Raw genomic sequence first — 13,126 nt, 5'->3', positions numbered from 1 at the left:
AAACTCTCCTCTCTTGCTGATAGGCTGCTTGGGAGGGGGTAAGCTGGAGGCTGGATATGGCTGCTACAGTTTGGGCTGCTGAGTGTGTGGTAGGGGTTGGCCCTGGGAGGTGTCTGACTGTATTTGGGGTGGATGTAACACTCACCACTCCCCTGCTCTCCTCTGCTTCACTCTGCAGGGCCTGGTCCGTCACCGCCCTGGTGACGCCTCGTCGCCGCCTCCCAGGATGACGCTGCGGCCCGCCTCTCCGTGACGCTGCCGCCCCTCTCCGGAACTCGCCGCCGGGATGATGGATGCCGTCTCTCAGCGTTGAGCGTCGGAACAGCCGGAGTCCCCTCGGGATGCGTCTGATCCTCGGTAAGTCTCTCAGCACCGCTGTCCACTCGCTCCTATGCTGCGCAGCTCTGCCAACTCTCCTTCTCCCTCCGTCACTCTGCACCTCCGGCGTTAACGGCTGTCCCTACTCCTCGCGCTGCTCCTGTTTTCCCGCTCCACTCGCGTGCCAGGAAACTTTATTCCTTCTCCATCAGAGGTGCACAAATCCGTTAACCCCTTGAAACCGGGTGATGGAAATGTTCAATACAAAAGTACATGCAGCGTCACATACACGTATGCGTCCCCAACGTGTCCCAAACACCATTTTTTTTAATACAATGGGGTTTTCTGGAGGTACAAATCAGCGTGACTGTATATGCTTATTCTCACTAGATGGGGATTACAAATGCCTACTAGACTCAGCTGCTGGGATTTTTGTTTTGATTGTAGGTAGTCCGGTTGGCACTCTCCACAAATGATGTTATAATAACCAATACAGCTAGTACGATGTCTTTGTTTCTGCTAGGAAAAAAAAACCTCTAGCCAAGAGGAATGATGTTCCTTTTGTCGGAAGCTCAGATCATGCTTTGGTCCCAGACCTGTGGACTAAAAACTTATGTGGAAGAACTCCAATATGAGGAGTTGTCCAATACGTTGACATGACCAGGGTGCCAGACATTTGTTACATACAGCATTCATTGTTCACCTAGCAGTGAGGTTAGCCGACATCCACACTCCATAAGAGCTCTTGGAGACCGCAAGGCCCTTTATTTTTAACCTAACGGAGGTCTCCATCCTGCTGCCTGCGGGTTGGTCCAAACCCATTCTGGGATATTTACAATGGATTTACACAACAACAACTTTTATTTATATATATTTACATTTGAACAGTTGAAGACAGAGTTGGAATCGGAGCATGAGTATATTGCAGCGCGTGTTTTAATCCCAAAATGCATGCCAGGAGCGCCATACTCAAACAGTAGTGGCAGTCAGGAGATCAGATTAGGAGATGTAGATGGTAGGAAGCAGAATGTGAGCTAAGCCTGATGACCTTCCACTTTAGGGCCTTGCAATTAGGGAAAATATAGAGGACAAAACATGATGGCCAAACAACGGTTGCGTTGGGAAACAGGAGAACAGGTGAGGAAACTAGAAATCCGTACCATGGATACACCGTAGTTATCCCCCTTACTTGTTGTGTAAGTGATATATTATTTACATGTAATCGACATGCTAAATAGTTTGAACATGTCATCATTTTGAACGTGTTAACAGTCTGACAAAAGATGTTTGCAGGTGGGGTTTTGTGAGACTGCGCACTAAGTGCGTTGGTGCGAGGTTAGCTGCTAGAAATGAACAGGTGATCGGCCTGTGAATTTTGCCAATATAACAGGGAATTTTCTGCGCTTCACCCCTAATGTATTAAAAAAACTGAGGATATGTGTTGGTTTATTTATGTATTAAACCAACACATATCCTCATTTTTTTTTTAATTCATTAGGGTTGAAGCGCAGAAAATTCCCTGTCATATTGACAAAAGATGTTGACTGCTTAGCCTTTGGAGACGGTTGCGGAAGAAATACAGCTTTATTTTCACAGGTCTAGTAACCATGTTGGAACTGCACCCCCAAATGATCTTCTGACTGTGTTTGTATCTGTAATTGGTCCATCGCCAATACCCCCTCCCCACACCATGTTTATCGTTGAGAAGACTGGGAGCCGCTGTTTGACTGATATTGGCAAATGTCACGGAATTCCAGAGGGCATCGGAGCAGATAAATAAAGGTGAGGAGAGTCCCGATACATTGTGATATGACAGAGAGATCATTTAAAGTCCACGGAAAATGTACTGCAAAATAAAGAATTATGTGAAGATACATATAATCTAGTAACGAAAACAGAACGATGCTATTGATGGTAAACGCTATGATCCAAGTCAAGTAGTTAAATTATTATATCCACCGAGAAACCCTTTCTTGAAAACCTCCCTTACTATCCAGATACAAAATAGTCCTCTTTGTTCCAAATGTACTTTCTCATATGAGTATTTAGGATGTGGTCAAAAAGTGATACTTTGGTAGAAATTGTGTCCACTAATGTTTCCAACTTAATCCATACATTTGTAACAGTTGTACAATAAAATAGTCTCTGTTACTCATTTGTATCAAATAGCTTTGGATGCACGCTGCAGTTCTGATTGTGCTTAATTCTAAAGCTAATGTCAATATGAAATCTGAGACCTAGATTGTAAAGGTCACCAGAACATAACTGGTCACCTCAATGCTCCAATAGTCGCATGATGATCATCCTTTTACTACTGTAAAATGCGCACGTTGTTCAGACAACATACATACATATATATATATATATATATATATATATATATATATATATATATAAATACTGATTAGAATGCCATCATATTAAGTGATACCTATATACTATGACTCCACGAGCGATAGTGACGAGAAGTACATGTACTGCAAGCAACTCTATCCCTGCCGATGGACAGCGTGATCGCGTTCTCTGCTGCAGCCGCTTCTCATAACCGCGTGTTTCCCACATCTATATTGGGTACAAGGAGCTACATGTGTTGCGCTGTGACCGGATAGTGTGGCCTGAGATCTCACAGCGGAAGTTAGACATCCAACCTAAAAGCGTCACACTGTCTCTGCTGCTGGCTGAACAGGCACATGTCCCAACGCTGTAAATTAACATTTTCTGGGGGGTTATATTTATGGAAACACAGGCAATCTTGGCGTTTTTTTTTTTTTTTTTTTTCAAACTGCATAAAATAGGCCACGGCCAATCAGGACGAAGGGCGGCTTTATTTCCGTCAAATGACAGCGTAGCCCAGTGTATAAATAGAGTTGTAGCAAGGGGTAATGCATTTCGCCCTTCTTCTTCTTCTTTGTACACCTTCTCAGAGAAACCAAGGATGGCCAGGACCAAGCAGACGGCTCGTAAGTCCACTGGCGGGAAAGCTCCCCGCAAGCAGCTGGCAACCAAGGCTGCCCGGAAAAGCGCCCCAGCTACCGGCGGCGTGAAGAAGCCTCATCGCTACAGGCCAGGTACCGTTGCCCTCCGCGAGATCCGCCGTTACCAGAAGTCCACGGAGCTGCTGATCCGCAAGTTGCCCTTCCAGCGCCTGGTGCGTGAGATCGCCCAGGACTTCAAGACCGACCTGCGCTTCCAGAGCTCTGCCGTCATGGCCCTGCAAGAGGCCAGCGAGGCTTACCTGGTGGGGCTCTTCGAGGACACCAACCTGTGCGCTATCCACGCCAAGAGGGTGACCATCATGCCCAAAGACATCCAGCTGGCCCGCAGGATCCGAGGGGAGAGGGCATAGAGATATTCGGCACTCCTGTACATGCAACGACACAAAGGCTCTTTTCAGAGCCACCAAATCTTTCTATAAAACGAGCTGAAGCCGAAGTTTCATAATAATATTTAATTTGAGTGATGTTTATATCTGGCGGTAGCCCGGGGTCCTTGAGCAGTGACTTCACAGGGGTCTCCCTTGTGGAAATGTAATGTTGATCACGTGTAAAGGGAACCACGAGCACGTTGTAGGGAAGTTTAAAAGCACGTTCGTCCGTGTCCTTCCCACAAAGGCATTCTATACGAGTTTAAGCATAAACTACCAAGTAGTGTTTCATGGGTAGAATGTTGTGAAAACCTCGTCGGCGGAAATCTAGAAGATCGATCTCCTTCATGAAATGCCCCACAGCCTGTAGTACTTTTATTTCAGCTTCGACTAGTTCCCTGGGCGACGGCACAAGCTCCACGAGACGGTCAAGACACTACTGGCCATCACCTTAATAAACGAGGGAACGTTACAGGTAGCAGTTTGTACAAGTTAGGTTCTCGGAGTCCCTTTTCTTTCGGCACCATCTAGCGCTACGGTAACAAGTCTACTACTAGGTACGAGAGGCATATGACATGGAGCAACCTCGCAGATCAACATGTTTTCCCCATGTACTTTCCAGTGTCAATAGCACAGCGATTACCGGTGCAGTTTGACTCCTGCCCTGCTAAATCGGTCTACCTATTACACATGAGTCAGCTCTTTAAGGTCGGGGTGGGTGGCTCTGAAAAGAGCCTTTGTGTTGTGGGGTAAAATATCTGGCAGACACGTTACTTGCTCTTAGCTGGCTTATGGCTCTCGGTCTTCTTGGGCAGCAGCACGGCCTGGATATTGGGCAGAACACCTCCCTGGGCGATGGTCACCCCACCCAGGAGTTTGTTGAGCTCTTCGTCGTTGCGCACAGCCAGCTGCAGGTGGCGGGGGAAGATGCGGGTCTTCTTGTTGTCGCGGGCAGCGTTACCGGCAAGCTCCAAAATCTCAGCCGTCAGGTATTCCAGCACCGCGGCCAGATAGACCGGGGCACCGGCACCCACACGCTCCGCATAGTTTCCCTTCCTCAGCAGACGGTGAACGCGACCAACTGGGAACTGGAGACCGGCACGAGATGAGCGAGTCTTGGCCTTAGCCCGGGTTTTGCCGCCTTGTTTGCCTCTGCCGGACATGTTCGGTTGACAAATACAAAAGATTTACTTAACGAAAAGAAACGTGCACGCCGAATGTACGAGCAGGAAATAGTGCCCTCCTCTTATATATACACTCAAAAAGGTTCCAGCGCTTGCTCTGTGATTGGTCTGGTTTCAAACTAACCAATGCAGATCGAGTTTATTCGCACACCAATCAGTAAATGGCAGGAGGGGTTTCGATGCCGCCTACAGTCACACGATGCTTCCAGCCAATAGTGTTGCGAGCGATGACGAGGCCTCGTTTGCATATATTGCCTACAAATAGAGCCTATCTGGCGTTGTGCGGGACACATTGTCAGCTTTGTGCAGAACCGAGTTGCCTTTACAATGCCTGATCCAGCCAAGTCTGCGCTGGCGCCCAAGAAAGGCTCTAAGAAAGCCGTGACCAAGACCCAGAAGAAGGATGGGAAGAAGCGTAGAAAGACCAGGAAGGAGAGTTACGCCATTTACGTGTACAAAGTCCTGAAGCAGGTGCACCCTGACACCGGCATCTCCTCCAAGGCTATGGGCATCATGAACTCCTTCGTTAATGATATCTTTGAGCGCATTGCTGGGGAAGCTTCCCGCCTGGCCCACTACAACAAGCGATCCACCATCACCTCCAGGGAGATCCAGACCGCCGTACGCCTGTTGCTGCCTGGAGAGCTGGCCAAGCACGCAGTGTCCGAGGGCACCAAAGCCGTCACCAAGTACACCAGCGCCAAGTAATTTCCCCTTCTTCCACCCGCACCAACACAAAGGCTCTTCTAAGAGCCACCCACCTCCTCTCTAATCGAGCTGTAACTATGATGGTTTGTGCCGCGTCCAAGCTCTCGGCATGAGTGCGAAAATGCAGGATGATGTCCATAACTGACTTGGGACGTACCCTCTAGCTTATTGTTAACCCCACTGGTTCACAAAAAAAGCCTTTATTTACCACATGCTAGGATCTAGGTACAATTGTAGGACAGGGTCATTACATTCCATACATTGCAGATGTCTCTGGTTGCTGTAAAAAAAAAAGAAAACCTGCGACCCATAGAGCGGCAATGTTCCCCGTGTGTAGTTGCCGAATATGTAAAGAATTATTTTGGATCGAAATGTTGCAAAGCATTATTAAATTGTAACATTTGGTGACTTTAAACCTCATATTAGAATATCCGAGGAACACAGTTGGTAAAGGATCGCTGTCTTTCAAAACGAAAAGTGCATTATGTTATTGTAACAGGCTCTATTGCACTGAGTCACTTCTATGACACCCGGTTCCATTTCGTTGTATTTACTTAAGGGTGATCACATAATTCCTGCTTAGGCACACTTGGTTCCTAACGCCTACACAGTGATCAACAGTGTTCCGAATCGATAATCGGCTAAGGTCATTATCAGCGCCGTTGAATGTATTAAACTTGATTAAAAGGAAAAAAAGGTTCAGAGCGCAGAGTTGAAATACACACCGAGCCCGGGAGCCAGGGAAACATTACAGTAGTTGTAATTGTTGTCAGAAGCGGTGTACCAGTCGGGAATGTATGTTGGTGTTTATTGCGAATTTTATTTTTCCCGCCGATATCTGGGCGACTCTCATTGTGTGGCTCATTTGTCATCACCAAATCCCCCACTTTTATATTGAAAAAAAAAATACAATGTATCTATATATATATATATATTCCATGTATAATCAAATAAAATAAAAAAAATAAAAATTCAACTATTGTCGTTGGGTCATTACGTTGCATCAATACAAATATTCACCACAACGTAGCGGAGTGGTTTAGTTCTCTAATCAAGCTCAATCGATACACTAGTTATTAACGAAGAAAACAATACCAAAGGAGCAATTAATATAAATCTAAACATAAAATAAGATACTCTAGTAATGAACGATATGAAAACAATAAAAAAAGGGGTGTGATTATGAAGGAAAGGCAAGGCGAGCCACGACTCCGCCTTTAAGTGCAAGTCACCCATCAGGTCCGCTCTACCAGTTGATAAAAGCCGGCTGACAGAGCTTTTGCTTATTCCTACTGATCGCAAGATTTTTGAGAATGTCTGGAAGAGGCAAAGGCGGAAAGGGGCTTGGCAAAGGAGGCGCTAAGCGCCACAGGAAGGTTCTTCGTGACAACATCCAGGGCATCACCAAGCCCGCCATCCGTCGTCTAGCTAGGCGAGGGGGTGTTAAGCGTATCTCTGGACTCATCTACGAGGAGACTCGTGGAGTGCTGAAGGTGTTTCTGGAGAATGTGATTCGTGATGCCGTCACCTACACCGAACACGCCAAGAGGAAGACCGTGACCGCTATGGACGTGGTCTATGCTCTGAAACGCCAGGGCCGCACTCTCTATGGGTTCGGGGGTTAAATTCTCAGGCGCATCTCGTGCAGTCACGCACACACAAAGGCCCTTTTCAGGGCCACCCATCTTTTCTACGAGAGCGCTGTTACAACCTCCCTATGTAACGTGGCTATGTGCCGGGTTGATTCGTCCCCTCACGCTAGAGGGATATGCTAGTGGATGCTGACAGTGAGGTGGGTGGCAGATGCAGTGGTTCTAGTCTAGTGTCGGTGAACGTGTAGTTTCGCAACCCGCAATTTGTTGAAAAGGTTACACTATAAACCCTGCTGCTTAGCGACCACTTGCACAGCAGCATATAACTTTTACAGAGAATTGTGTTTTAAAAGGGGCACGAGGAAAGCAGATTGAAGAATGATCCAGTCCGCCTTCTCTGCGATTTACTGAACTATTTACCGTATATAGCCTTGCACCACACGGTTTGCTGCAGTTATTCCAGCTGGGGATAATAAAACACGATGCTGAGCTAGAGAGTTCTATAGTGGTGAATCGCACACCTTCCCTGCCACAGATTGAGCTTGCCCTTACAGAAGATTTAGGGCAGAACCGGCTGGGATGTATGGTGCCACGGTTTACAGTGATTTCAGCCCCTGGAAAGTGGGCAGGACTAATCAGCGGGATTTTTGAAAAATGTAATGGCTCCACTTTCAGCCAATCGTTGAAAGGTGCATATCAACTTCTAGGTATCAGCGTGCGGCACAAAGCATAAGTTCCCCTCCGACCTTTGTCTGTAGATACCATTTTTTTGGGTATCACTGTGTTCACTTGAAAAGCGCACAAAAACTTGCTGCGCTATGAAACTGTTAATAAATAAAGAGAGCTGGTACGTAACTTTTATTAATCCCACTTTCCAGCATATCTGTAGAACTGTGTAGTGACTGAATTGAATGGGCACACTGGAACAGGCTGGCATCGCTGACTGTTGATTACCTACTGAAGGGCGCAGCCATCAGGCCACACCGCGCGCTTACAGCTCTGTCGAGAGAGGGTGGGTGGCTCTGAAAAGAGCCTTTTGGGGGAGAACAAGGGAGGGAGCGAGGATGCGTCTGCTCAGCCATTACTTCTTTGCCGCAGCTTTCTTGGGCTTGGCTGCCTTCTTGGCCGGGCTTTTTGCGGCTTTGGGTTTCGCTGCCTTCTTGGCCGGACTCTTGGCGGCTTTGGGTTTCGCCGCCTTCTTGGCAGGACTCTTGGCGGCCGCCTTCTTCGGCTTCACCGCTTTAGGCTTCTTTGGGCTTTTGGCAACAGCCGCTTTTGTGGGTTTCTTCACCTTCTTCGGGCTCTTGGCTGCACTCGGAGCTTTCTTGGGCTTTTTCGGGGATTTGGCCACTTTCTTTGCAGCAGGTTTCTTGGGCTTCAGAGACGTCTGGGCGACCTTCTTGCTCTCCGCCTGCTTCTTATTGAGCTTGAAGGAGCCGGAAGCGCCGGTGCCTTTCACCTGGGTGAGAGTTCCTTTGGTGACCAAACTTTTCACGCCCAGCTTCACGCGGCTGTTGTTCTTCTCCACATCGTAGCCTCCGGCAGCAAGAGCCTTCTTCAGGGCAGCAAGAGAAACCCCACTGCGCTCTTTGGAGGCGGCCACGGTTTTCACAATCAGCTCGGAGACGCTGGGTCCAGATGGCTTGGCGCTTTTCTTTGCTCCTCCAGCAGCCTTCTTTGGCTGCCTCTTCTTTTTGGCTGCGCCCTCTGAAGGAGGGACAGCGGCGGCGGCGGGTGCAGTCTCTGCCATCTTACGGAATCAGAACAGCAGAAAAAAAATGCGGTATAGTAGTTAAATCGCAATGCCCCAATCTGCTGATGTCTCTTATATAACCTGCCTGATGTGCTGTGATTGGCTCCCTTACAGTTGAGCGTTCTGTGCTCCCATTGGCGGAACAAGCAGGCGTGTGAACCCTTCCCTGTGTTATGAGTTTGTGACGATCTGCTCTCACCCTGTGTTTCGCTAGCGCAGAAAAAGAGTGTTTTCTATAGCATAAGATGGACAGAGGACCGGCTCTCTCAGCCACCCTCGTACTTCAAGATCCCCCCTAACACCGTATGGCCACTGCTAGTTTAGTCGGTAACAAGGAGGCCAGGATTAGCCAGTGGCAGCTCTCCCGCACCAGGCTAGATGAGCCTAGCATGGAACACATCTCTCTTCTTCTGTGAGTCGAATATGTCCATTCGGGAATTTTTTGCCTACTCCTGGTCCTGGTGATGACAAAGGTGGTCTGCGGAAGACTCGGTGCAGGACAGGGCACATATTAAAACACATTTAGATGGTGTGTGAGCTCCTGTACACACAGTAGGATAACACAGGCAGGTGGCAGCAAGGTACTGGCACTCTTGTCTAAAGAAATGAAGCTACTATGACAAGGTCAGAATGTGTAAACTTCAGGAACTTACAGGTCCCACTTCTTCCTGGATGTCCACTCGGATGAACTCAGAGGTAAGTACTATTTTTATCTACAGGTGAAAGCTTCTTCACAGAGAATCACAAGAGCGTTTAAAGGAATTTATTCCAACATTTCCAAGCAATAAATATAGGGTTTACAGATTATCAAGTGCTGTTTCGGAACATCAGCTATGCACAGTAACAAGTCTTCACATTAGTTAAGCGATACAATACACAAATTGTTTTTATTAAACCGGAACATGAATTCCTTCTCTGCGACTCTCCTTCCGTCACGTTTCCCTCAATTAAACAAACATAACACCTTACCGTATTTACTGAAACAGAATTATGCATTTAATACAAATACTTAGTGGCAATAATCAGGGTTCCTATGAACAGATGCTGCAATTGCTTTAGATCAAGCTATTTCATTTACTGTATACGTTAAATAAATATATCACGGATACTGCCACTCTATTATTGCGCAATAATATCTTAACTCTATCTATATCTACCACAGTGTTTGCAATAAGATTAACAAGCGCTTGTTATCCCCTTTAGGTGATTACTAAATAATCCAAGTCCCACAAGTCTACCTGCAATAAGAATGCGGTTCTATTCTTAAGTCTCTGGTGAGTTGGTGAATTGGGTTATAATCGATCAGTTGTATCCCACTGCAGCATGTAGAAATTATAGGATTGTGGGTATACTGATGCAGTAGTCACAGGATTTCCTGCGGGGCGTCCCCTGGCTGGAGCCGGGTTTAGCCCAATACTGCGCCTTTAGACAGTTACAATGGGCTGAGGTCCTTACTCCCTGGCTGTTAGAGTAGCTGCGGTGCACTGCTACCCTTTTATCCAATCTGAACAAAATCTGACTAGAAAGATGCAGCCCTACGATCAGGGGAGGTATTCTCCATTCCAGGTAATACAGTTGTGGTTGCTATGGCTACCGCTCCTCACAGTTGTCTCCCTGTTGCCCCACTGCTTATGCTTATTTGGCACGTTTCTACAGGGTATTCTGTCTCCTGTTAGCCTCCCCAGGCCAGAAGGGCCGGGTTTCGCTATTCCCTGTTTACAAGGTTAATTCAATGGTGCCACTAATTAACACTGCGACTCTTTGGTTGCGCTGACTCTTGTAGAATAAAGAAGAGTTGAATCCTGCAGCAGTGGAGTGAACTACAATAACAGCGCGGTTCCTAACTTCACAGACAGCTAATTAGTCTCTGTCCAACAACCTGTCTATCAGTGCTGAAGTATGGAGCTCAGTTTATTGTAGGATCCTAACCTGGCAGTCTCTCTTATCGGCACTGCGCCTGACAGGGAGCACCTGTCACTGTTTCTGTAAAACTCTCCTCTCTTGCTGATAGGCTGCTTTGGAGGGGGTAAGCTGGAGGCTGGATATGGCTGCTACAGTTTGGGCTGCTGAGTGTGTGGTAGGGGTTGGCCCTGGGAGGTGTCTGACTGTATTTGGGGTGGATGTAACACTCACCACTCCCCTGCTCTCCTCTGCTTCACTCTGCAGGGCCTGGTCCGTCACCGCCCTGGTGACGCCTCGTCGCCGCCTCCCAGGATGACGCTGCGGCCCGCCTCTCCGTGACGCTGCCGCCCCTCTCCGGAACTCGCCGCCGGGATGATGGATGCCGTCTCTCAGCGTTGAGCGTCGGAACAGCCGGAGTCCCCTCGGGATGCGTCTGATCCTCGGTAAGTCTCTCAGCACCGCTGTCCACTCGCTCCTATGCTGCGCAGCTCTGCCAACTCTCCTTCTCCCTCCGTCACTCTGCACCTCCGGCGTTAACGGCTGTCCCTTTTTATAGCCTACTCCTCGCGCTGCTCCTGTTTTCCCGCTCCACTCGCGTGCCAGGAAACTTTATTCCTTCTCCATCAGAGGTGCACAAATCCGTTAACCCCTTGAAACCGGGTGATGGAAATGTTCAATACAAAAGTACATGCAGCTTCACATACACGTATGCGTCCCCAACGTGTCCCAAACACCATTTTTTTTAATACAATGGGGTTTTCTGGAGGTACAAATCAGCGTGACTGTATATGCTTATTCTCACTAGATGGGGATTACACACTCCCCCGCTGAAACTTGCTGGTCCTCCAGCACATATTTTAACAATGCATACTATTGCTGAATGCACAATAGGTGCCTATAAGATTATGCAGTTAATCATCTTATCGGCGGGGTGGAACCCCTTTCGTGGTCCTGGTGGACCTTCTCAATCCGACAGGCTCGCCGGCTGTCCGGTCCCCCGCGCCCTCTATTTGATCCACCCCGGGTCCGGAGGACAGGACAGCGGACTCACCCAGGGGATCAACAATTTCCCTACTGGGGTGTACATGAGCAATTTCAATTACAGGGTTTGGGTTAACATCAGGGGAATTGACAACCCGGCTTCCGTAGATGGGCCAGAACATCTGCAGCATTTCCTGAAAGAATCGCTGGTCATCCATTTCCTTTGTCGAATTCGGGCTTTCACTTGTCCGCTGGACGTTTCTTTCATCAGTTTCGGATTGATAACATCTCTTGAGTTGATTCCGATGAACGTTGGTAGCCGCAGTTGCACCTTCTTTGAGCACCTGATAGACATCGATGTCGCTTTTTAAAGTGTCTATCACTCGGTACGGAGTTTCTTCCCAGAAGGGATCCAACTTGCTATGACGCCGATTATCTCTTTTCCAGACCAAATCTCCCACGTGTAGCGGTTCGGCTTTAGCAGTTTCGTTATAACCTTGGGTCTGCCGATGTTGAGATCGTTTAGTCGACTGTTCCACGAGATTGTATGCGGCCTGTAACCTCTTCTGATGTTCTTGTACCCAGTCACTGGGGGGCAGTCTCTCTGGACTAAACTCAGAAGGGACATTTAGTTCGAGATCTGCGGGTAACCTCCCCTCTCTTCCGAAAAGCAAATAATACGGAGTGAAACCGGTGGTGCTGTGCTCCATGTTGTTGTAGATAAATGTGATTTCGGGTAGCAGGACGGGCCAATTCTTTCTTTCAGGCTCAGGTATTGTCCTTAAGATGTTGATGAGAGAGCGATTCATTCTCTCGCAGGTCCCATTTCCCTGCGGGTGGTAGGCTGTAGTGCGTAGTTTTGTACATCCATATAGCCGGCATAGCTCCTGAAAGAGTTTGGATTCAAATGCTGGTCCCTGATCTGTTAGGATCCTTTTGGGGTACCCATAGGGTCGCACAAACGCTCTCCATACAATTTCGGCCGTGGTGCTGGCAGATAGGTTCTTAACGGGTAAGGCCACGGCATATTTCGAGAAGTGGTCGATGATGGTAATCGCATATTGGTATCCACTGGAACTGGGCTCAAGTTTCACGTGGTCAATGGAGATGAGCTCCAAGGGCTGATGGCTGAGAATGGAGTGCAAAGGGGCCTTTTGTGTCTTGGACGGGTGCTTCTTTATCGCGCAGGCGGAACATCGCTGACACCACTCCTCTATGTCTCGCTTCATGCCCACCCAATAGAACCGCTGGCGAATAATGGCTTCCATCTTGTCAGTACTGAAATGTCCAGAACAATCGTGGTAGGCACGAAGAACAACATCTC

The 13,126-nt window shown here is 48.0% G+C and overlaps 4 protein-coding genes across 4 annotated transcripts; 2 read left to right on the top strand and 2 right to left on the bottom strand.

Moving 5' to 3' along the window:
* The first annotated feature begins 3,235 nt into the window (after positions 1-3,235).
* On the top strand, positions 3,236-3,664 carry LOC146072728 (histone H3). The gene has a single exon (XM_083179925.1). The coding sequence runs from the start codon at positions 3,254-3,256 to the stop codon at positions 3,662-3,664; it is 411 nt and encodes a 136-aa protein (XP_083036051.1). The 5' UTR covers positions 3,236-3,253.
* A 788-nt stretch (positions 3,665-4,452) lies between these two features.
* LOC146073188 (histone H2A type 1-like) lies at positions 4,453-4,845 on the bottom strand. The gene has a single exon (XM_083180373.1). It carries the CDS (start codon positions 4,843-4,845, stop codon positions 4,453-4,455), a length of 393 nt encoding a protein of 130 aa, XP_083036499.1.
* A 348-nt stretch (positions 4,846-5,193) lies between these two features.
* LOC146072727 (histone H2B 1.1-like) lies at positions 5,194-5,626 on the top strand. Its single transcript, XM_083179923.1, has one exon. It carries the CDS (start codon positions 5,194-5,196, stop codon positions 5,572-5,574), a length of 381 nt encoding a protein of 126 aa, XP_083036049.1. The 3' UTR covers positions 5,575-5,626.
* A 2,385-nt stretch (positions 5,627-8,011) lies between these two features.
* Positions 8,012-8,919, bottom strand: LOC146072726 (histone H1.11L-like). Its single transcript, XM_083179922.1, has one exon. The coding sequence runs from the start codon at positions 8,914-8,916 to the stop codon at positions 8,248-8,250; it is 669 nt and encodes a 222-aa protein (XP_083036048.1). The 5' UTR covers positions 8,917-8,919; the 3' UTR covers positions 8,012-8,247.
* Positions 8,920-13,126: the final 4,207 nt, after the last annotated feature.

The sequence above is a fragment of the Crinia signifera genome, chromosome 4, assembly GCF_055691185.1.
Source record: "Crinia signifera chromosome 4, ASM5569118v1, whole genome shotgun sequence".
In the NCBI taxonomy this organism is placed as follows: Eukaryota; Metazoa; Chordata; class Amphibia; order Anura; family Myobatrachidae; genus Crinia; species Crinia signifera.
Note: the sequence above shows the minus strand (reverse complement) of the source record. Positions and strands in the feature narration are given on the sequence as shown.